Raw genomic sequence first — 25,555 nt, 5'->3', positions numbered from 1 at the left:
CACCGTGCTGAGACTTGTGATGCAATACCTAAAATGCAGGTGCACAAGCTAAACACTAAGAACACTCGTAATCAGACCAATTGGACTAAACTGCAATTTAATATGGGGTAGAACAGAGGTTCTATGGATAAGTTTTGGCCAGAAATATGGGTCCAACTACCATGGGCAAGTGACCTCATCAGTTGGGTCCCTAACATTCCTAAGGTTCAAGTACCTAACCAAACAGCAATCTTTGTCCTTTCTTACAAAACACACACTTCTGTCAAAACACCCTTTAACTCAGCTCGTGGTATATAAGTAAATAGCCCTAACTGTCCTATTAAAGACACCATTTTATATCCATTTGACAGTGCAATTCCCTTATTTTATGATAGTGCAAATAATTGTTTTTGGGTATTATTCAGATAAAGGGGGATATGTAGTAAGCAGTGATATTGCGATCCATGATCGCGGCTAAGGCCGCCTGCGCGCACCCGTTTATTGCACCTATCCTATTCCAAAATGGCGATATTGGGATTTGCGTGATAATTCTAGCCGGCAAGACCAGAGATAAGTATATGAGACAATGGGGAAATCTGCCTGTACCTGCAAAAAAGCCAAACTAATATGGGAAAAGATTATAGAAGTCTATTAGTGGCCATAATAAAACGATTTGGTGTAATTAAATTGAATCAAATGGCTGTTATATGCAAATTTTTGAAATATGAAAAAATTATAGAAAGCTTTATTTTTTATTTTTTTTACAAAATAAGTGCTCTCATTTAATATACATAAAATGAGTATAAGTATATATTTGGGTCATTTTAGGGGACTTTTTAAAAATAAAATAGTGGAAACGGACCACTTACTCTCACCTGCAAGTTTAAAAACAGTTGTCCCACTCATAAAGCACACTAATATACCTGTCCCATACCTTGTACCCCAATGTCCATCACTTTGCATTTTGTGACCCCAAAACTTACGTTATTTTTGGTCAATTAAAAATTAATAAAAACTTCTAAGTGCCTAATTAGTCATTCAGGGGGGTGTCCCAGTGGTTCTGAACCAAATCCCGACATTTTATCTTAAAATAGGGATTTTGCCCTACTTATCCCCTCCTCAGACATGGTGAAGATAAATTTGCGATAAACCCTATTGAGACTTATCACCGATAACTTTTCGCAGCAAATTGGATACTAAGTTATTGCAAATGTGAAAAATTATCGCAAAACTGCATTGTCGCGGCTAATTAGATATCCCCCTAAGTGTGATTACTTTAACAATTAATTGATCGATTTCTAGAACTGATCACCCAATTTTTGTCTTTTATAGGTTTTGGTACTTTTATGAGCATAATGATATAGATAGTGTGTGTTTGCATGTATGCATATGTAAAATATATATATTTTTTTATTATATATATTTTTTAAGCTGGTGCCGTGAAACTGAATCGCCAGCAGACAGATATGGCTGTTAACTGGGCAGGAGGGCTTCATCATGCTAAAAAATCAGAAGCATCTGGATTTTGTTACGTCAATGATATTGTTCTTGCAATTCTTGAACTACTAAAGTAAGTTTTGCCTTTTGATGTGCTTATGTCCTTTCTTATGTTCTGAAGTACATGTACTACATATCTGACCATTGGAGGCTTTAATCTTTATAATGATTAAGGGGGAATTCAATTAGGTGCGAGTTTGCAGAAGGCAAACTCACCTAGTTAAACTCTCACACTTCGCCTTCATGCGTGCACCCGAGATTTGCACACTTCAATTAAAAATACAAATTCGTTCTATTTGCAGCGAGGATGCACGAGTTTTGTCCAAAAGGCAACCTGGGGAAAAGAGCATAAAAATGTAGGCAGACCTTCCTGGACCCAAAAAAAGTGACCATTTTGTTAGTAGGACCATATAAAAGGCTGTTAGTGGGCATGAGGAAAGTACTGGACGCTTTTAAAAGGTGTCAAAAACGTACAAATTCCATTTAATTAGGAAGGAGTTAAACAAAAAAAAATTGCCCCAAAAAAGTATAGAAAACCGTGATTTGGGGTTAATTTAAGGTCACTTTAATTTGTTTATTTTCAGAAAAATGATGAAGCAATTATTTTTCATTGAAATAAATTCTTTCATTATTTTTGGGGTGCATAAAAAAAAAGTTGATTTCAGGGTAATTTGAGGCTGTTCATTTATTTTTCACCCCAAAAATTACTTGTAATGATTGGCCCAGTTAAGCTAACTGCAAACTTTCACATGTCTAATTAGTCATAAGGGGGGTTGTCCAAGGGGTTCTGAAGGAAGTCTCGACATTTGTACCTTAAAATACAGATTTTCCATATCTTTTCATCTGCTCAGGGGGTGCGAACATAAATAAGCAAAATTTATCTGAAAAAGAAATGCGAGTTTGGAATTGAATTGCAAATGTCATTCGGAATTTGAATTTGCTGTGAATTCTTGTGGAAACAAACTCACACCTAATTGAATTCTCCCTTAGTGTATATGGATACTAAAAGGCGAATTCAATTAGCTGCAGGGCTTGCCTTGTGATTGTAGCTCCTGGTTTTATTATTACAACATCTGTAACTGATGTCTTAATGATGGACTTGTGTCCACCTTGACTAGCCTCTTTTGCGTGCAGTTGAATTCTTGTATCTGCTTCCCTCTGACTGCATAGGTGCAGATCTTCTTTATGCGTACACAGGCATTTTACCATCGGATCATTTCTCCTTTTGTGGTTACTACAGTACTATTTTGCCCAGTCGAGGTACAAGTTTCTATGCAAGTAGATCAAACAATTCCCTATTGTTTTAATTATTTCACAAAATGTTCTTCTAGTTTCTTGGAACTGGAGTGTTGTTAAAAACTTTTCACCTTATGCCAGCACCTCACGTCTCTGATTTTAAACTGTCAGCTCTACAGTCATACCAGACCATGTCAACTCTGTCTACATCCTCCCATTCAGGAAACACTTTGACAATTTTTTCTGCAAAGTCTTCAAATGTCTTGGCATCTTTAGGAGGTAACGTACTGTAACTGGGCCATCCCATATGGCACATGATGCTGAAGGTTTTTCACTGAGATAATCACATTTCTGAAATACTGGAAAAAAAACAGTAAGGAGCCCATAGTCTAACAAGTAAGGTGGCAATGGTTGATTTTCATGGTTGAAGAATTTGTCAAGATCAGAACCTCGCTGTTGATAACCAATGTACAGTATTGAGAAAAGGTGGACATCATGTCTCATGGCCAATTGGGCTTTGTTTTGTACAGGAGGTTTTGTCTTAAACAGTTTTTACTTTATTGCATTTGAGTGGAGTATTAATTGATGTCGTTTAGTCTTCAAGTCTATAATGAATGAATTCCTTAAACTGCTGAATTCCAAGAGCTTTTAGTTCCCTTAAATCATCAATCCCTATCATGTAAGTTGTGGAAATCTTGGGTGCTGTCTTGAAATGGATTTTCTAAAATTTGTAATGTGTTTATTAAAGCCTGTTACTTTTTTAAACCCTTCTTCAAACTCCTCTATTACTCTTGTTACTTTGGGCAGAAAATTTGTTCCCACTAATGTTAGCTGTAAATTCCTAATGAAGAATTTAAGGATGAAAAATCTGACAGATTTACATATCTGGCAGATGCACTGGATGCCACCTGGCATAGTTATTAAATGAAAAACAAGGACTTCACATATAGTTCAAAGCTGGAACTTCTGGTTCATGCCAAGAGTTCAATAAGCGAGTCTTCCTCTTCCATCTCAGTACTCCAATATGTAAACTGTGAGATTGTGTAGTACTTTTATTGCACTATTCCTCAAATGAAACAGGTTTGTGGTCAGTATAATACTTTCCATCATACTCCTTATTATAATGAGTATAAGCTTTTTTTTTTTTTTTGTCATGTAGAGCAACACACTTTTCCAGGTGTGCATATCTGGTGCTTGTTAGACGATACTCTGGAATGTACAACAGCTCTACCAGAAGATGTTATTCCAGTTTCAGTCTCAGGCATTCCACGAAACCCACTTCCATGATTGCCTTCTCCAAATGTAGGTCTCCCATCATGAAGAAGCACCTGTCTTCCCCAAACATTTCAGGAAATGTCCACTGTATGCACTTTGCAATTGCATATAGTGAACATCATATAGCATTACTAGTGTGTTGTCTTAGATGTATCTTATTTACAGGGTTTGCTCTGTAGATTAAAGAAATCGCCACTGTTTTTAAAGATGGTGACCGTTTTCCAATATGGCAGCCAAAATACTTGGATAACAATAATGTGCTAAATAAAAAAAATAAACACAAAGTTGAACATGTGACTAGACTTTTAAAAATGTAAATAAATCACTATTGTTTTTAGAGATGGTGGCCATTTTCGATATAGTGGCCAAATAGTTTGGGCCCAACCTTCAATATATATTTACCATGTGTGTCGATGTATCTGTGAAAGTTTCAACTTTTCTTCCAAAAAATGCATAATTGTTGTGCTTTCTTCCCCATTATGGTGGTTTGTGGCTGTCAGAAGGAAAAAGGTACTTACTGCACATTCACTCACCAGGAAAACCTTCTCAAATGTTAAATAGAAATATGTAATAAGAAACCCATAAATAAATTAATTCAGTTTTAATCACAAATAATTTTATAAAATATGGATCAAATGTTTGGTAAGCGTATCATTTGTTTCTGCCTGCAGTTTATTAGTTCATAGAAAGACAGTCACGTAAAAAATGTATTTGAGTCAGAAAAGTTTAATAAAATTGTTATGCTACCTCCAACACCCAGTGATAGCGGTGCAGCTTATAGTAAATATCCAACCTTGTTTGTATAGTTCCTTAATTAAGGAGTAGATGTTCTTACTGTTCACAGCACATTAGGTCAGGGAAGAGTGATTCATTCCATTGAGTACTTATTAGGGGATCAGTATGATTTAACGGCGCCGGAGATGCCGGCTGTCAGTATACCGACAATGGCATCCCGGCCACCAGTCTACCGGCAGCGGGGTAAGCGTAAAGAGCCCCTTGTGGGCTTGGTGGCTCGCTGTACTCGCCACAGTTTCTATTTTCACTCTATTGGTGTCATGGACACCCACGAGTGGGACTAGTTCCTGTTCCCCTGAGATTCCTGCTGTCGGAATTGTCAGCTGTCGGGATTCCGGCATCTGTATCCTGACCGTCGGGATCCCGACAGCCAGCAGATTAACTGCATACTCCTAGTAGTTTGTTGTCCCGAGGTCTGTGGAACATATCCTATATATTGTACTAGTTATTTTGATCTGTCATTCACAAAATCACCAGCAATTGTGGCTGCCATATGGCCTCACCCCCTTGTCTTTCCAGTCTCATTGCCCCAGCTCCCCCACAGAAGACCTACCTGACCTGTCAGACACACACAGCAGAACTAGTAGTGCTAGCCACTTCACCTTGCAGAGACGTTGAGAAGAGTCCCTACCTCACCCACAGCTGTGGGGAGCACAGACACACAGAAACTTCAGTGACTCAGACACGGAGGACCGTGTGTGGATTTGTGGACTGTTATCACGTCGCTGCCCAGGCCACATCTGCATGTCCAGAAGTTAGTACTGGATGCGGTGGAGGTGCTGACTGCGGTTGTTGCCAGACTGGTTAGTCATGTTTTCTCCTGAGCCCTTGCAACTTCACTGCGTCCTTGTGCAGCCGCACTGCTGGAATGGCCCTCGGGCTCTCCCTGCTATCATTGTCACTGCATGTGAACAAAGGTGTAAGAAAATATTTTCTCTGACGTCCTAGTGGATGCTGGGTACTCCGTAAGGACCATGGGGAATAGACGGGCTCCGCAGGAGACTGGGCACTCTTTAAAGAAAGATTAGGTACTACATCTGGTGTGCACTGGCTCCTCCCTCTATGCCCTTCCTCCAGACCTCAGTTAGAATCTGTGCCCGGCCAGAGCTGGATGCACTTAGTGGGCTCTCCTGAGTTCACTATAAAGAAAGTATTTGTTAGGTTTTTTATTTTCCGTGAGATCTGCTGGCAACAGACTCACTGCTACGTGGGACTGAGGGGAGAGAAGCAAACCTACCTGCTTGCAGCTAGCTTGTGCTTCTAAGGCTACTGGACACCATTAGCTCCAGAGGGATCGAACACAGGGCCCGACCTCGATCGTCCGTTCCCGGAGCTGCGCCGCCGTCCCCCTTGCAGAGCCAGAAGACGGAAGATACCGGAGAAAATCGGCGGCTGAAGACTCCGGTCTTCAATAAGGTAGCGCACAGCACTGCAGCTGTGCGCCATTGCTCCCACAGCACACCACACGCTCCGGTCACTGGTGGGTGCAGGGCGCTGGGAGGGGGCGCCCTGGGCTGCAATTAGTATACCTTAATGGCAGACTGCACATAATACAGTTCTAAACTGTATATGTGCCTAATCCCCCGCCATAATTTTCATTAAAAAAGCGGGAGAAGCCCGCCGCTGAAGGGGCGGGGCTATCTTCCTCAGCACAGCCAGCGCCATTTTCTCAGCACAGCTCCATTGGAAGGACGCTCCCCAGGCTCTCCCCTGCAGTATACACTACAGAAAGGGTAAAAAAGAGAGGGGGGGCACATAAATTTAGGCGCAAATTGTGATATAAGCAGCTATTGGGGGAAAATTCACTTTGTGTATAGTGTATATCCCTCCGTTATATAGCGCTCTGGTGTGTGCTGGCATACTCTGTCTCCCCAAAGGACTTTGTGGGGTCCTGTCCTCAGTCAGAGCATTCCCTGTGTGTGTGTGTGTGTGTGTGCGCGCGGTGTGTCGGTACGGCTGTGTCGACATGTTTGATGAGGACGCTTACGTGGAGGCGGAGCAGGTGCCGATAAGTGTGATGTCGCCCCCTGCGGGGCCGACACCTGAGTGGATGGATATGTGGAATGTATTAACCGACAGTGTCAACTCCTTGCATAAAAGGTTCGATGACGCAGCTTTGGGACAGCCGGCATCTCAGCCCGCGCCTACCCAGGCATCTCAGAGGCCATCAGGGGCTCATAAACGCCCGCTACCTCAGATGGCAGACAGAGATGTCGACACGGAGTCTGACTCCAGTGTCGACGAGGATGAGACAAATGTACAATCCACTAGGGCCATCCGATGCATGATTACGGCAATGAAAAATGTGTTGCACATTTCTGACATTAACCCGGTTACCACAAAAAAGGGTATTATGTTTGGGGAGAAAAAGCAGCCAGTGACTTTTCCCCCATCTGATGAGTTAAATGAATTGTGTGAAGAAGCGTGGGGTTCCCCAGATAAGAAACTAGTGATTTCTAAGCGGTTACTAATGGCGTACCCTTTCCCGCCAACGGATAGGTTACGCTGGGAGACATCCCCTAAGGTGGACAAGGCGCTCACACGCTTATCAAAAAAGGTGGCACTGCCTTCTCAGGATACGGCCGCCTTAAAGGAGCCTGCAGATAGAAAGCAGGAGGCTATCCTGAAGTCTGTGTATACACACTCAGGTACTATACTGAGACCTGCTATTGCTTCAGCATGGATGTGTAGTGCTGCAGCAGCGTGGTCTGATTCCCTGTCTGATAACATTGATTCCCTTGACAGGGACACTATATTGCTAACCATAGAGCATATTAAAGACGTAGTCTTATATATGAGGGACGCACAGAGGGACATTTGCCGGCTTGCATCTAGAATTAATGCAATGTCCATTTCTGGCAGGAGAGTATTATGGACTCGGCAGTGGACAGGTGACGCTGATTCTACATGGAAATTTTGCCTTATAAGGGTGAGGAATTGTTTGGGGACGGTCTCTCGGACCTCGTATCCACAGCAACAGCTGGGAAGTCGACTTTTTTACCTCAGGTTCCCTCACAGCCTAAGAAAGCACCGTATTATCAAGTACAGTCCTTTCGGCCTCAGAAAGGCAAGCGGGTTAGAGGCGCGTCCTTTCTGCCCAGAGGCAGGGGTAGAGGGAAAAAGCTGCACCAGACAGCCAGTTCCCAGGAACAAAAATCCTCCCCTGCTTCCACTAAGTCCACCGCATGACGCTGGGGCTCCACAGGTGGAGCCAGGTGCGGTGGGGGTCCGTCTCCGGAACTTCAGCGACCAATGGGTTCGCTCACAGGTGGATCTCTGGGTTCTACAAGTGGTATCTCAGGGATACAAGCTGGAGTTCGAGACGTCTCCCCCTCGCCGTTACCTCAAATCAGCCTTGCCAGCTACTCCCCAGGACAGGGAGGTAGTACTGGCGGCAATTCACAAGCTGTACCTCCAACAGGTGATAATCAAAGTTCCCCTCCTTCAACAGGGACGGGGTTACTATTCCACAATGTTTGTGGTACCGAAACCAGACGGTTCGGTGAGACCCATTCTAAATTTGAAATCCTTGAACACTTACATAAGGAAGTTCAAGTTCAAAATGGAATCGCTCAGGGCGGTTATTGCAAGCCTGGAAGAGGGGGATTATATGGTATCACTGGACATCAAGGATGCTTACCTACATGTCCCCATTTACCCACCTCACCAGGTGTACCTCCGTTTTGTGGTACAGGACTGCCATTACCAATTCCAGACGTTGCCGTTTGGTCTGTCCACCGAGGGTATTTACCAAAGTAATGGCCGAAATGATGATACTCCTTCGAAAGAAGGGAGTTATAATTATCCCGTACTTGGACGATCTCCTTATAAAGGCGAGGTCATGGAGCAGTTGTTGGTCGGAGTAGCACTATCTCAGGAAGTGCTACAACAGCACGGCTGGATTCTGAATATCCCAAAGTCGCAGCTGGTTCCTACGACGCGTCTGCTGTTTTTGGGTATGATTCTGGACACAGAACAGAAGAAGGTGTTTCTCCCGGAGGAGAAGGCCAAGGAGTTGTCATCTCTGGTCAGAGACCTCCTGAAACCAAAACAGGTGTCGGTGCATCACTGCACACGAGTCCTGGGAAAGATGGTAGCTTCTTACGAAGCGATTCCCTTTGGCAGTTTCCATGCAAGGATCTTTCAGTGGGATCTGTTAGACAAGTGGTCCGGATCGCATCTTCAGATGCATCGGCTGATCACCCTGTCCCCGAGGGCCAGGGTGTCTCTGCTGTGGTGGCTGCAGAGTGCTCAACTTCTCGAGGGCCGCAGATTCGGCATACAGGACTGGGTCCTGGTGACCACAGATGCAAGCCTCCGAGGTTGGGGGGCAGTCACTCAGGGAAGAAACTTCCAAGGACAATGGTCGAGTCAGGAGGCTTCCCTACACATAAATATTCTGGAACTAAGGACCATTTACAATGCCCTAAGTCAAGCAAAACCCCTGCTTCAAAACCAGCCGGTGCTGATTCAGTCAGACAACATCACGGCGGTCGCCCATGTAAACCGACAGGGCGGCACAAGAAGCAGGATGGCGATGGCAGAAGCCACAAGGATTCTCCTATGGGCGGAAAATCACGTGATAGCACTGTCAGCAGTGTTCATTCCGGGAGTGGACAACTGGGAAGCAGACTTCCTCAGCAGGCACGACCTCCACCCGGGAGAGTGGGGACTTCATCCAGAAGTCTTCCAGCTGATTGTAAATCGTTGGGAAAGGCCACAGGTGGACATGATGGCGTCCCGCCTCAACAAAAAGCTAAAAAGATATTGCGCCAGGTCAAGGGACCCTCAGGCGATAGCTGTGGATGCTCTAGTGACACCGTGGGTGTACCAGTCGGTTTATGTGTTCCCTCCTCTTCCTCTCATACCAAAGATACTGAGGATAATAAGAAAGAGAGGAGTAAGAACTATACTCATCGTTCCGGATTGGCCAAGAAGGACTTGGTACCCGGAACTACAAGAAATGATCTCAGAGGACCCTTGGCCTCTGCCGCTCCGACAGGACCTGCTACAGCAGGGGCCCTGTCTGTTCCAAGACTTACCGCGGCTGCGTTTGACGGCATGGCGGTTGAACGCCGGATCCTGATAGAAAAGGGCATTCCGGTTGAAGTCATTCCTACGCTGATAAAAGCTAGAAAGGATGTGACAGCAAAACATTATCACCGCATATGGCGAAAATATGTTGCTTGGTGTGAGGCTATGAAGGCCCCAACAGAAGAATTTCAGCTGGGTCGATTTCTGCACTTCCTACAGTCAGGAGTGACTATGGGCCTAAAATTGGGATCCATTAAAGTCCAGATTTTGGCCCTGTCTATTTTCTTTCAAAAAGAACTGGCTTCACTGCCTGAAGTTCAGACGTTTGTTAAGGGAGTGCTGCATATTCAGCCCCCTTTTGTGCCTCCAGTGGCACCTTGGGATCTCAACGTTGTGTTGGATTTCCTAAAATCACATTGGTTTGAGCCACTTCAGACCGTGGAGTTGAAATATCTCACGTGGAAAGTGGTCATGCTTTTGGCCTTGGCTTCGGCTAGGCGTGTGTCAGAATTGGCGGCTTTGTCATGTAAAAGCCCCTATCTGATCTTCCATATGGACAGGGCAGAATTGAGGACTCGTCCCCAATTTCTCCCTAAGGTGGTATCAGCGTTTCATTTGAACCAACCTATTGTGGTGCCTGCGGCTACTCGGGACTTGGAGGCTTCCAAGTTGCTGGATGTAGTCCGGGCACTGAAAATCTATGTTTCCAGGACGGCTAGAGTCAGAAAAACTGACTCGCTGTTTATCCTGCATGCACCCAACAAGCTGGGTGCTCCTGCTTTTAAGCAGACTTTTGCTCGCTGGATCTGTAGCACGATTCAACTTGCACATTCTGCGGCTGGACTGCCGCATCCTAAATCAGTCAAAGCCCATTCCACGAGGAAGGTGGGCTCTTCTTGGGCGGCTGCCCGAGGGGTCTCGGCTTTACAACTTTGCTGAGCTGCTACCTGGTCGGGATCAAACACGTTTGCAAAATTCTACAAGTTTGATACCCTGGCTGAGGAGGACCTTGAGTTTGCTCATTCGGTGCTGCAGAGTCATCCGCACTCTCCCGCCCGTTTGGGAGCTTTGGTATAATCCCCATGGTCCTTACGGAGTACCCAGCATCCACTAGGACGTCAGAGAAAATAAGATTTTACTCACCGGTAAATCTATTTCTCGTAGTCCGTAGTGGATGCTGGAAGCCCGTCCCAAGTGCGGACTTCTGCAATACTTGTATATAGTTATTGCTTAACTATAGGGTTTTTTGTTCTGAGCCATCTGTTTAATGAGGCTCAGTTGTTGTTCATACTGTTAACTGGGTATAGTTATCACGAGTTGTACGGTGTGATTGGTGTGGCTGGTATGAGTCTTACCCTGGATTCCAAATCCTTTCCTAGTAATGTCAGCTCTTCCGGGCACAGTTTCCCTAACTGAGGTCTGGAGGAGGGGCATAGAGGGAGGAGCCAGTGCACACCAGATGTAGTACCTAATCTTTCTTTAAAGAGTGCCCAGTCTCCTGCGGAGCCCGTCTATTCCCCATGGTCCTTACGGAGTACCCAGCATCCACTACGGACTACGAGAAATAGATTTACCGGTGAGTAAAATCTTATTTTTTCAGTTGTGGCGTTTTCAGTGTTTGGGCAGATCTCTTGCAAAACTGTGTGTGTGTGATGAGGGTGGGATTGATACCGTGTGCACAACATGTGTTTTCATTTTCCATCATCTTTGGGTCTTGGTAAAAAAAAAATCTGTAGGGATTTTTTTTTTTTTTCGTTGGGGGGTATACTGTTATAATAAATCTACACTTCCTAACATATTGGTAGCGAGAGCACTTGTATATTAAAAATAATGTATAGTCTTATTTTAATTGTTATTTTAAGGTACCACTTAAATGAAGGTCTATGTTTACCCACAATGTTAGTACCAAGAATTGCTAATTGTAATTATGTTGAGCGTCTTGCAAAGTGAAGACCTTAAACCTAATACATTTTTCTTCAGGTATCACCAAAGAGTGTTGTACATTGATATTGATATCCATCATGGTGATGGGGTTGAAGAGGCTTTTTATACCACTGACCGTGTCATGACTGTTTCATTCCACAAATATGGGGAATACTTCCCAGGCACTGGAGATCTCCGGGTACGTATCCGGTTACTCATTGTAAGATACAGTGACAAAACCCATTTTTTGGTCCTTTGCACAGAATGTAGTAAGTGTAATAACCCTGGAATTGCACGCTGCCATAAGAGTTTGGATATTTAGGGGTATATGCAATTCACGGCGAATCGCGGCAAATTATCGCCGTTTTTTTAATTCGACACAATTCGACAGGTGAATTCCGGCAGGTGGCTGCCGGAATTCACCATATTCAATGAAAAACGTATTCGACAGTCCCGCGTGAGAAAAACGGCCGATTTGCCGGATTTTGCCGCGATTTAAAAAAACGGGAAAAACCCGTAAAAAAAATGGCGTGGGGTCCCCCCTTCAAAGCATAACCAGCCTCGGGCTCTTCGAGCTGGTCCTGGTTCTAAAAATGCGGGGAAAAATTGGGCAGGGATCCCCCGTATTTTTAAAACCAGCACCGGGCTCTGCGCCTGGTGCTGGTGCAAAAAATACGGAGGACAAAAAGAGTAGGGGTCCCCGGTATTTTTTACACCAGCATCGGGCTCCACTAGCTGGACAGATAATGCCACAGCCGGGGGTCACTTTTATACAGTGCCCTGCGGCCGTGGCATTAAATATCCAACTAGTCACCCCTGGCCGGGGTACCCTGGGGGAGTGGGGACCCCTTCAATCAAGGGGTCCCCCCCCCAGCCACCCAAGGGCCAGGGGTGAAGCCCGAGGCTGTCCCCCCCATCCAATGGCTGCGGATGGGAGGCTGATAGCCTTGAGAAAAATGACAAGAATATTGTTTTTTCCAGCAGTACTACAAGTCCCAGCAAGCCTCCCCCGCAAGCTGGTACTTGGAGAACCACAAGTACCAGCATGCGATAGAAAACCGGGTCCGCTGGTACCTGTAGTTCTACTGGAAAAAAAATACCCAAATAAAAACAGTACACAGACACAGTGACAGTAAAACTTTATTACACACTGCCGACACACGCATACTTACCTATGTTGACACGCCGACTGCCACGGTCTCCGACGATCCGAGGGTACCTGTGAAAAAAATTATACTCACCTTCCAGCGTCCAGAGGTACATCCACGTCCAGAGATACATCCACGTACTTGTTAAAAAAAAAAAAAACGAACACTCGTACCACCGGACTGAAAGGGGTCCCATGCTTTCACATCAGACCCCTTTCCCCGAATGCCGGGACACCACGTGACTCCTGTCACTGAAGTCCCTTCAGCCAATCGGGAAGCGCTACTTCCGTGGCGCTCACCTGATTGGCTGTGCGCTGTCTGAGCTGTCAGACAGCGCATCGCAAAGCCTCTCCATTACTTTCAATGGTGAGAACTTTGCCGTCTGCGGGGGTTACCCGCGGTCAGCCGCTGACCGGCGGGTGACCTCACCGCTAGCCGCTAAGTTCCCACCATTGAAAGTAATGGACGGAGCTGTGCGATGCGCTGTCTGAGTTAAGACAGCGCACAGCCAATCAGGTGAGCGCAACGAAGTTGCGCTTCCTGATTGGCTTTAGAGACCTTTCTGTGACAGCTGTCACTCTGAGAGGTCTCTCTGCATTCGGGGTAAGGGGTCCCATGTGTAAGCATGGGACCCCTTTCAGTCCGGCATGGTACGGGTGTCCGGTTTGTTATTTTTAACAAGTACGTGGATTTATCTCTGGACCCTGGCTGAGGTGAGTATATTGATCTTTTCTTTTCAGGTATCCGTGGATTCTACATGGAGAAGAGGACCGATGTCGGCGTGTGAACATAGGTAAGTATGTGTGTGTCGACGTATGAAATAAAGTTTTACTGTCACGGTGTGTGTGTCCTGTTTTTATTTGGGTATTTTTTTTCCAGTAGAACTACAGGTACCAGCGGGCCCGTTTATCTCCCGCATGCTGGTACTTGTGGTTCTCCAAGTACCAGCTTGCGGGGGAGGCTTGCTGGGACTTGTAGTTCTTCTGGAAAAAACAATATTCTTGACATTTTACCAAGGCTATCAGCCTCCCATCCGCAGCCCTTGGATGGGGGGGACAGCCTCGGGCTTCACCCCTGGCCCTTGGGTGGCTGGGGGGGGGACCCCTTGATTGAAGGCGTCCCCACTCCCCCAGGGTACCCCGGCCAGGGGTGACTAGTTGGATATTTAATGCCACGGCCGCAGGGCACTGTATAAAAGTGACCCCCGGCTGTGGCATTATCTGTCCAGCTAGTGGAGCCCGATGCTGGTGTAAAAAATACCGGGGACCCCTACTCGTTTTGTCCCCCGTATTTTTTGCACCAGCACCAGGCGCAGAGCCCGGTGCTGGTTTTAAAAATACGGGGGATCCCCTGTCAATTTTCCCCCCGCATTTTTAGAACCAGGACCAGCTCGAAGAGCCCGAGGCTGGTTATGCTTTGGAGGGGGGGGACCCCACGCCATTTTTTTCAGGGATTTCACCATTCCATCTATAAAAAAAAAAAAAAAAAATTATTTTTACAAATATATAAATAATACTTGTGCCTCCCAAAAAGACAAACCAAGTACCTAATCCCTTCTAATATAAATAGATCTGATATTACCACGAAAAAAAAACACAAAAAAAACATGTTTTCAATTTTTTTTATTGGTTTCACCCTCCAAAGTGTGGCGGATTGAAAATTACGAATTTGCTGTCTAAAAGCACTGCTGTCGAATTTCCAAACTTGAATTGAATATGCTTTTGTCGAATTGCAGCACTTGTATCATTGCAGAAAAGTCGAATTTGCAAAAAGTCGAATTTCAAAAAGTCGAATTTTGAAAGTCCGTTTTTTTGACGGAAAGCACTGAATTGCATTGACGAATTTTTTTTTTTTTGGCGAAAAATACCCGAAATTCGACCGCAATTGCATATACCCCTTAGTGACTTTGAGGCTGGGACAGATACAGCCAGTGCCCTGTATAGATCAGATACTGGAGTACATTTTCTAGTTGCCAATCACCAAGTTATCTAATATTATGTTATATAAATTATAATGGGTTATGCAATCTGAAGTTGACATAAAAGTGGTCTGTTTCCTGCAACTCTGCTTGTATTAGGGGGGATTATATTGTTCAAAGTACTGCATGCTTCCATGAGGTATAGTGGAGTGCAATCCAGGACCCAGGTCTCTGCTGTTACAGTCTGACCTGACTTCTGAGTTAGAATTCAGAGTGCATGCTACTTGCTCGCAAGCCAGTTCACTATATACATCACAGCTCTTGTAATATGCACCTGTTCCTAATATTAGTATGATCCCTTTTATATTTTTAAGGATATTGGTGCAGGAAAAGGCAAGTACTATGCTGTCAATTTTCCAATGAGGGATGGTATTGACGATGAATCGTATGGACAAATATTTAAGCCAGTAAGTAGAACGCGCAGCTTGGCATTTATGTCTGAGCCCGGACGCATCCTATTAATTATCTATTCTGTAGATTGACAAGGCTACTATTGTTACACACCTTTCTTTTGCCGCAGATCATTTCAAAAGTGATGGAAATGTACCAGCCCAGCGCTGTGGTCTTACAGTGTGGTGCTGATTCATTGTCTGGAGACCGTCTTGGATGTTTCAATCTGACAGTGAAAGGTAACTGAGGCTTGTAGTCTCATAATGTCAGTGTGTGTTTCTGTAAATGTGGCTGGTCTCCTTGAAATAGGACTCTAAAACGAACAAGCCAGCATCACATTGCTGGACAGAAAGATGGCCTGAATGGGAAGAAATTTTCTCTGATCCCCCAACCCTCTCTGCCTGTACCATCTTGTACACTTAAGGTGCTAATTGCAGTGACCTGTACGTAAAGAAAGTATTTCTAAGGTTTTAATTTGTGTTTAATCAAAAACAAACCTCCACCCACCATATTTCAACTTTTTGAACCTTAAATACTACATGCTAAAGTGTAATGATTAAACAACGTGTTTGTTGCAAAGAGGCAACAAAGAGAATAGATTGATTTTTGGAGCACTCTTTTATAACAAAATTTAATATGTGAATCGATAGGAAAGTGTAATGAACCTGGTCTGTTTGCAACATTTTGCTAAATAAACAGGTAAAGCCTCTACAGGAGTTTCCTATGTTGCACTCCATGTATGTACAACATGGTTTCTGTGTTCTTCAGTGCTATCAACTATGCTTGTCGTCTTTATCACATACGGTTTTCTAACCATGTTTTGCACAGGTCATGCAAAGTGTGTTGAAGTTGTAAAGACCTTTAATTTGCCGCTGCTGATGCTTGGAGGAGGCGGGTATACCATCCGCAATGTTGCTCGCTGTTGGACATATGAGACTGCTGTTGCACTGGACTGTGAAATTCCTAATGGTACGTATAGCAAGCGTGCATGCCATTTTTCTCTGACGTCCTAGTGGATGCTGGGAACTCCGAAAGGACCATGGGGAATAGCGGGCTCCGAAGGAGGCTGGGCACTCTAGAAAGATTTATGACTACCTGGTGTGCACTGGCTCCTCCCACTATGACCCTCCTCCAAGCCTCCGTTAGATCTTGTGCCCGGCCGAGGTTGGATGCACACTAGGGGCTCTCCTGAGCCTCTAGAAAGAAAGTATAGAATTAGGTTTTTTATTTTCAGTGAGACCTGCTGGCAACAGGCTCACTGCAGCGAGGGACTAAGGGGAGAAGAAGCGAACTCGCCTGCTTGCAGCCGGATTGGGCTTCTTAGGCTACTGGACACCATTAGCTCCAGAGGGATCGACCGCAGGCCCAGTCCTTGGTGTTCGGTCCCGGAGCCGCGCCGCCGTCCCCCTTACAGAGCCAGAAGCAAGAAGAGGTCCGGAAAATCGGCGGCAGAAGACATCAGTCTTCACCAAGGTAGCGCACAGTACTGCAGCTGTGCGCCATTGCTCCTCATGCACACTTCACACTCCGGTCACTGAGGGTGCAGGGCGCTTGGGGGGGGCGCCCTGAGCAGCAATAAAAACACCTTGGCTGGCAAAAATACCACAATATATAGCCCCAGAGGCTATATATGTGGTAAATACCCCTGCCAGAATCCAGAAAAAAGCGGGAGAATAGGCCGCGGAAAAGGGGCGGAGCTATCTCCCTCAGACACACTGGCGCCATTTTCTCTTCACAGTGCAGCTGGAAGAAAGCTCCCCTGGCTCTCCCCTGTAGTTTTCAGGCTCAAAGGGTTAAAAAGAGAGGGGGGGCACTAAATTTAGGCGCAATATTGTATATACAAGCAGCTATGGGGGAAAATTCACTCAATTATAGTGTTAATCCCCACATTATATAGCGCTCTGGTGTGTGCTGGCATACTCTCTCTCTCTGTCTCCCCAAAGGGCTTTGTGGGGTCCTGTCCTCAGTCAGAGCATTCCCTGTGTGTGTGCGGTGTGTCGGTACAGCTGTGTCGACATGTTTGAGGAGGAGGCTTATATAGTGACGGAGCAGTTGCCGATAAATGTGATGTCGCCCCCTGTGGGGCCGACACCAGAGTGGATGGTTAGGTGAAAGGTATTAACCGACCGTGTCAACTCCTTACATAAAAGGGTGGATGACGTAACAGCTGTGGGACAGCCGGCTTCTCAGCCCGCGCCTGCCCAGGCGTCTCAAAGGCCATCAGGGGCTCAAAAACGCCCGCTCATTCAGATGGCAGACACAGATGTCGACACGGAGTCTGACTCCAGTGTCGACAAGGTTGAGACATATACACAATCCACTGGGAACATCCGTGACTTGATCCCGGCAATAAAAAATGTGTTACACATTTCTGACATTAACCTCTAAAAATGGGTTTTTATGTTTGGGGAGAAAAAGCAGGCAGTGTTTTGTTCCCCCATCAGATAAATGAATGAAGTGTGTGAGAAGCGTGGGTTCCCCCTGATAAGAAACTGGTAATTTCTAAAAAGTTACTGATGGTACCTTTTCCCGCCAGAGGATAAGTTACGCTGGGAGATATCCCCTAGGGTGGATAAGGCGCTCACACGGTTGTCAAAATAGGTGGCACTGCCGTTTTAGGAACGGCCACTTTGAAGGTACCTGTTGATAAAAAGCAGGAGGCTATCCTGAAGTCTGTTTTTACACACTCAGGTACTAGACTGAAACCTGCAGAGCGTGCTGCTGCAGCGTGGTCGGTGACCCTGTCAAACATACTAGTTTGCTAACATGAGAACATATTAAAGACGTCGTCTTATATATGAGGGATGCACAGAGGGATATTTTGCCGGCTGGCATCCAAAATGAATGTAATGTCCATTCTGTCAGGAGGGTATTAGAGACCTGTCACTGGACAGGTGATGCTGACTTTAAAAGGCGCATAGAGATTCTGCCTTATAAGGGTGAGGAATCATTTGGGGATGGTCTCTGGGACCTCGTATCCGCAGCAACAGCTGGGAAGAAATATTTTTACCTCAGTTTTCCTCACAGACTAAGAAAGCACTGTATTATCAGGTACAGTCCTTTCGGCTTCAGAAAAGCAAGCGGGTCAAAGGCGCTTCCTTTCTGTACAGAGACAAGGGAAGAGGGAAAAAGCTGCACCAGTCAGCCTGTTCCCAGAATCATAATTCTTCTCTCGCTTCCTCTGAGTCCACAGCATGACGCGGGGGCTCCACAGGTGTAGCCAGGTACGGTGGGGGGCCGTCTCAAAAATTTCAGCGATCAGTGGGCTCGCTCACAGGTGGATCCCTGTTTCATTCAAGTAGTATTTCAAGGGTACAAGCTGGAATTCGAGATGTCTTCCCCCCGCCGTTTCCTCAAATATGCCTTGCCGACAACTCCCTCAGGCAGGGAGGCTGTGCTAGAGGCAATTAATAAGCTGTATTCCCATCAGGTAATACTTAAGGTGCCCCTACTTCAACAAGGACGGAGTTACTATTCCACACGGTTTGGGGTACCGAAACCGCATGGTTCGGTGTGACCCTTTTTTATATTTAAAATCCTTGAACACATACATAAAAAAATTCAAGTTCAAGACGGAATCGCTCAGGGCGGTTATTGCAAGCCTGGACGAGGGGGATTACATGGTATCCCGGGACATCAAGGTTTGCTTACCTGCATGTCCCCATTTACTATCCTCGCCAGGAGTACCTCAGATTTGTGGTACAGGATTACCATTACCAAGTCCAGACTCTGCCGTTTGGACTGTACATGGCACCGAGGGTGTTACCAAGGTAATGGCCGGAATGATGATACTCCTTCGAAAAAGGGGAGTTTTTAATGATCCCGTACTTGGACAATCTCCTTATAAGGGCGAGGTCCAAGGAGCAGTTGCTAGTCGGGGTAGCACTATTTTGGAAAGTGCTACAACAGCACGGTTGGATTCTAAACAGTCCAAAGACACAGCTGTTTCCTACGACACGTCTACTGTTCCTGGGGATGGTTCTGGACACAGACCAGAAATAAGTGTTTCTCCCGGAGGAGAAAGCCAAGGAGCTGTCATCTCTAGTCAGAGACCTCCTGAAGCCAAAACAGTTATCGGTGCATCATTGCACGAGAGTCCTGGGAAAAATGATAGCTTCCTACGAAGCAATCCCATTCGGCAGGTTCCATGCAAGAACTTTTCAGGGGGACCTGTTAGACAAGTGGTCCGGATCACATCTTCAGATGCATCGGCTGATAACCCTGTCTCCAAGGACCAGGGTATCTCTACTGTAGTGGCTGCAGAGTGCCCATCTTCAAGAGGGCCGCAGGTTCGACATACAGGACTAGGTCCTAGTGACCATGGATGCCAGCCTTTGAGGCTGGGGGGCAGTCACACAGGGAAGAAGCTTCCAGGGACTTTGGTCAAGTCAGGTGACTTCCCTACATAAATATTCTGGAACTGAGGGCCATTTACAATGCCCTGAGTCAGGCAAGGCCTCTGCTTCAAAAGGCCGGTCCTGATCCAATCAGACAACATCACGGCAGTCGCCCATGTAAACCAACAGGGCGGCACAAGAAGCAGGATGGCGATGGCAGAAGCCACAAGGATTCTCCGATGGGCGGAAAATCATGTGTTAGCACTGTCAGCAGTGTTAATTCCCGGAGTGGACAACTGGGAAGCAGATCTTCTCAGCAGACACGACTTCCACCCGAGAGAGTGGGGACTTCATCCAGAAGTCTTCCTAAGGATTGTACACCATTGGGAAAGGCCACAGGTGGACATGAAGGCGTCCCGCCTCAACAAAAAGCTATAAAAGATATTGCGCCAGGTCAAGGGACCTTCAGGCGATAGCTGTGGACGCTCTGGTAACACCGTGGGTGTACCAGTCGGTTTATGTGTTCCCCCCTCTGCCTCTCATACCAAAGGTACTGAGAATAATAAGAGGGCGAGGAGTAAGAACGATACTCGTGGTTCCGGATTGGCCAAGAAGAGCCTGGTACCCAGAACTTCAAGAAATTATATCAGAGGACCCATGGCCTCTGTCGCTCAGACAGGACCTGCTGCAGCAGGGGCCCTGTCTGTTCCAAGACTTACCGCGGCTACGTTTTGATGGCATGGCGGTTGAACGCCGGATCCTGAAGGAAAAGGGCATTCCGGAGGAAGTCATTCCTACGCTGATTCAAGCCAGGAAAGATGTAACTGCAAAACATTATCACCGCATATGGTGGAAATATGTTGCTTGGTGTGAGGCCACAAAAGGCCCCAACAGAGGAATTTCAACTAGGTCGATTTCTGCATTTCCTACAAGCAGGAGTGTCTATGGGCCTAAAATTAGGCTCCATTAAGATACAGATCTCGGCTCTGTCGATTTTCTTCCAGAAAGAATTAACTTCAGTACCTGAAGTTCAGACATTGTAAAAGGAGTGCTGCATATTCAGCCCCCGGTTGTGCCTCCAGTGGCACCTTGGGATCTCAACGTGGTGTTGAGTTTCTTAAAATCACATTGGTTTGAACCACTAAAAACCGTGGATCTAAAATATCTCACGCGAAAAGTGGTCATGTTATTGACCTTGGCTTCGGCCAGGCGTGTATCAGAATTGGCGGCTTTGTCATATAAAAGTCCTTATCTGATTTTCCATATGGAGAGGGCAGAATTGAGGACTCGTCCCCAGTTTCTCCCTAAGGTGGTATCAGTTTTTCACTTGAACCAACCTATTGTGGTGCCTGCGGCTACTAGGGATTTGGAGGATTCCAAGTTACTGGACGTAGTCAGGGCCTTGAAAAATTATGTTTCCAGGACGGCTAGAGTCAAGAAAATTGACTCGCTATTTATCCTGTATGCACCCAACAGGGTGGGTGCTCCTGCTTCTAAGCAGACTATCGCTCGCTGGATCTGTGACACGATTCAGCAGGCGCATTCTGCAGCTGGACTGCCGCATCCTAAATCAGTGAAAGCCCATTCCACAGGGAAGGTGGGCTCATCTTGGGCTGCTGCCCGAGAGGTCTCGGCTTTACAACTTTGCCGAGCTGTTACTTGGTCAGGGGCAAACACGTTTGCAAAATTCTACAAATTTGATACCCTGGCTGAGGAGGACCTTGAGTTCTCTCATTCGGTGCTGCAGAGTCATCCGCACTCTCCCGCCCGTTTGGGAGCTTTGGTATAATCCCCATGGTCCTTTCGGAGTTCCCAGCATCCACTAGGACGTCAGAGAAAATAAGATTTTACTCACCGGTAATTCTATTTCTCGTAGTCCGTAGTGGATGCTGGGCGCCCATCCCAAGTGCGGATTGTCTGCAATACTTGTAAATAGTTATTGCTAACTAAAGGGTTATTGTTGAGCCATCTGTTGAGAGGCTCAGTTGTTTTCATACTGTCAAACTGGATATAGTATCACGAGTTGTACGGTGTGATTGGTGTGGCTGGTATGAGTCTTACCCGGGATTCAAAATCCTTCCTTATTATGTCAGCTCGTCCGGGCACAGTGTCCTAACTGAGGCTTGGAGGAGGGTCATAGTGGGAGGAGCCAGTGCACACCAGGTAGTCATAAATCTTTCTAGAGTGCCCAGCCTCCTTCGGAGCCCGCTATTCCCCATGGTCCTTTCGGAGTTCCCAGCATCCACTACGGACTACGAGAAATAGATTTACCGGTGAGTAAAATCTTATTTTCTGTCTCTTCTATGTTCAGTGGAGTTTAATGGAGGCTGTTAGTTTCGTTATATTTTACTAAAAATATAGGGCCCGATTCAGGTTGGATTGCTAATCGTGATGCAGCATTAAAAATTACTAAAATGATGTGGGTGCACGCGCAGCACCCGTCCTGCTCCTGCGCCCGCAGAAAATGCGAGCGCCTCTATCTGTCAATCAGGCAGAGGCGGTAAGGGGGGGGGGGGGGGGGGCGGTAATGCTCCGTTCCCTAGGTGGAGACGGAGCGTTGTGGGGGCGTGGCTACAAAAGGGGGTGTGGCGGGGGGTGATCAGGGCGCCTGCGCTTTCCCCAGGAGTTTTGTGTTACCATACTGACATCAGATATGCCCTGTAGACAATGCAAATAAATAATTTCTAATCTTTTATTCATATAATATATTTCTCTTACGTCCTAGAGGATGCTGGGGACTCCATAAGGACCATGGGGTATAGACGGCTCCGCAGGAGACATGGGCACTGCAAGACTTTAGAATGGGTGTGCACTGGCTCCTCCCTCTGTGCCCCTCCTCCAGACCTCAGTTAGATCCTGTGCCCAGAGGAGACTGGATGCACTGCAGGGGAGCTCTACTGAGTTTCTCTGAAAATACTTTTGTTAGGTTTTTTATTTTCAGGGAGCACTGCTGGCAACAGGCTCCCTGCATCGTGGGACTGAGGGGAGAGAAGCAGACCCACTTTCCTGGACTGATGGGCTCTGCTTCTTAGGCTACTGGACACCATTAGCTCCAGAGGGTCGGAACACAGGTGTCGTCCTTGCTGTTCGTCCCAGAGCCGCGCCGCCGTCCTCCTCACAGAGCCGGAAGATAGAAGCCGGGTGAGTATATGAAGAAAGAAGACTTCAAAGGCGGCAGAAGACTTCAGATCTTCACTGAGGTACCGCGCAGCGGTCGCTCTGCGCGCCATTGCTCCCACACACACACAAGGCACAGCATGGGTGCAGGGCGCAGGGGGGCCCCCCTGGGCAGCAATAATCACCTCAAATGAAACTGGCAGCATTCTTAGATACTGCGAAGGCAGTATATTATAAATCCCCCGCCAGTATAAATAATTGAGCGGGACCGAAGCCCGCCGTCGAGGGGGCGGGGCTTGATCCTCCAGCACTAACCAGCGCCATTTTCTCCACAGCATGCTGCAGAGAAGCTGCTCCCGGAATCTCCCCTGCTGATCACAGTAACGGGGCAAAAACGAGGGGGGGGCACATTATTTGGTGCAAAATTGTATATTTATAAAGCGCTATTTAGGCTGGGACTTTTGGTTTCAGTATATTGTGGCGCTGGGTGTGTGCTGGCATACTCTCTCTCTGTCTCTCCAAAGGGCCTTATTGTGGGTCAGTCCCCATATTTCAGTTATCCCAGTGTGTGTGGGGGTGTCAGTACGTGTGTGTCGACATGTCTGCAGTGGAAGGCTCGTCTAGGGAGGAAGCAGAGCAGATGGTGGTGTCTCCGTCGGCACAGCCGACACCTGATTGGGTGAACATGTGGATTGTTTTAAATGCTAATGTGGCTTTATTACATAAAAGATTGGACGAAGGAGTCCAAAGACAATGCTGAGAATTAACCCATGGCTTTTACTGTGTCACAGGAGCCCTCAGGGTCCCATAAACGTCCCTTTACCCAGATAGCAGACACTGATACCAACACGGATTCCGACTCCAGTGTCGACTATGATGAGGCGAGGTGGCACCCAAGAGTCGCCAAAAGTATTCAATATATGATTATTGCAATAAAAGATGTTTTGTATATCACAGAGGACCCCTCTGTCCCTGACACGAGGGTCTGCATGTGTAAAGAAAATAAACCTGAGGTAACTTTTCTCCCATCTCATGAGCTGAACCCTTTATTTGAATAAGCTTGGGAGACTCCTGATACGAGACTGCAGGTTCCCAAGAGAATTATGGCGTATCCTTTCCCCTCTAAGGACAGGTTACGGTGGGAATCCTCGCCCACAGTGGACAAGGCCTTAACGCGCTTGTCTAAAAATATAGCACTACCGTCCCCGGATAGCAGCCTGGACTGATAGCTTGTCATCTGACATTGACACCCTAGTCAAAGATAGTGTTGTGTTGACCTTAGGTCACATCAAGGACGCAGCGTTATATATGAGAGCGGCTGCGAGAGATATTGGGCTTTTGGGTTCAAGAGCTAATGCCATGGCAGTTTCTGCTAGAAGGTCCCTGTGGACCCGTCAATGGACAGGGGATGCTGACTCAAAGAGGCATATGGAGGCTTTACCTTACAAAGGTGAACTTTTATTTGGAGATGGCCTCGCGGACCTGGTTTCCACAGCTACCGCGGGTAAGTCTTCTTTTTTGCCTTGCGTTCCCCCACAGCAAAAGAAAACACCTCATTACCAGATGCAGTCCTTTCGGTCGCATAAGTTCAGAAGGGGGCGTGGCTCTTCTTTCCTCGCCAGAGGAAGAGGTAGAGGGAAAAGAACACCGGCTACGGCTAGTTCACAGGAACAAAAATCCTTCCCAGCCTCTACCAAATCCACCGTATGACGCTGGGGCTCCGCTACGGGAGTCCGCACCGGTAGGGGCACGTCTTCGACTCTTCAGCCAAGTCTGGGTTCAGTCGGATTTGGATCCTTGGGTGGTCGAATTTGTATCCCAAGGCTACAAACTGGAGTTCGAAGATGTGCCTCCACACCGATTTTTCAAATCGGCCTTGCCAACTTCTTCCCCAGAGAGGGAAATAGTTTCGGCTGCCATACTAAAGCTGTGTCAACAGCAAGTGTTTATCAAGGTTCCCCTAGTGCAACAGGGGAAAGGGTTTTATTCAACCCTATTGGTGGTTCCGAAGCCGGATGGCTCGGTCAGACCAATTCTGAATCTAAAATCCCTAAACCTATATTTGAGGAGGTTCAAATTTAAGATGGAATCTCTCAGGGCAGTGATCTCCAGCCTGGAAGGGGGGGATTTTATGGTGTCACTAGACATAAAGGATGCATACCTTCATGTTCCCATATATCCTCCTCATCAGGCGTACCTGAGATTCGCTATACAGGATTGTCATTACCAGTTCCAGATGTTACCGTTTGGGCTTTCCACGGCCCCGAGGATTTTCACCAAGGTAATGGCGGAAATGATGGTGCTCCTGCGCATGCAAGGCGTCACAATTATCCCATACTTGGACGATCTCCTGATAAAAGCGAGTTCAAGGGAACAGTTATTAAAAAGCGTGTCTCTCTCCCTGAGAGTACTACAACAGCACGGCTGGATTCTAAATCTACCAAAGTCACAGTTGGTTTCCGACAACTCGACTGTCATTTTTGGGCATGATTCTGGACACTGAAGAACAAGGGGTTTTTCTCCCAGTGGAATAAGCCCAGGAACTCAAGATCAGGGTCAAGGACCTGTTAAAGCCAAAAAGAGTGTCAGTTCATCACTGCACTCGAGTATTGGGAAAGATGGTGGCGGCCTACGAGGCCATTCCGTTCGGCAGGTACCATGCAAGGACTTTTCAGTGGGACCTTCTGGACAAGTGGTCAGGGTCCCATCTGCAGATGCTTCGGAAGATAACCCTATCCCCCAGGGCCAGGGTCTCTCCTGTGGTATTCGCCTTCTAGAGGGTCGCAGGTTCGGCATTCAAGATTGGGTTCTTGTGACCACGGACGCGAGCCTCCGAGGATGGGGAG

General features: G+C 46.6%; 1 protein-coding gene across 2 annotated transcripts in view; it reads left to right on the top strand.

Moving 5' to 3' along the window:
• HDAC2 (histone deacetylase 2) overlaps positions 1-25,555 on the top strand; it is a 201,894-nt gene that overhangs the window by 123,345 nt on the left and 52,994 nt on the right. For both annotated transcript variants that reach the window (XM_063917161.1, XM_063917160.1), the window contains exons 5-9: positions 1,411-1,549; positions 11,797-11,938; positions 15,180-15,272; positions 15,386-15,494; positions 16,084-16,224. In XM_063917161.1, the coding sequence (XP_063773231.1) occupies positions 1,411-1,549; positions 11,797-11,938; positions 15,180-15,272; positions 15,386-15,494; positions 16,084-16,224 (624 nt within the window). The remainder of the gene's footprint in view (positions 1-1,410; positions 1,550-11,796; positions 11,939-15,179; positions 15,273-15,385; positions 15,495-16,083; positions 16,225-25,555) is intronic.

The sequence above is a fragment of the Pseudophryne corroboree genome, chromosome 4, assembly GCF_028390025.1.
Source record: "Pseudophryne corroboree isolate aPseCor3 chromosome 4, aPseCor3.hap2, whole genome shotgun sequence".
In the NCBI taxonomy this organism is placed as follows: domain Eukaryota; kingdom Metazoa; phylum Chordata; class Amphibia; order Anura; family Myobatrachidae; genus Pseudophryne; species Pseudophryne corroboree.
This window is presented reverse-complemented; position numbering and strand designations above follow the sequence as displayed.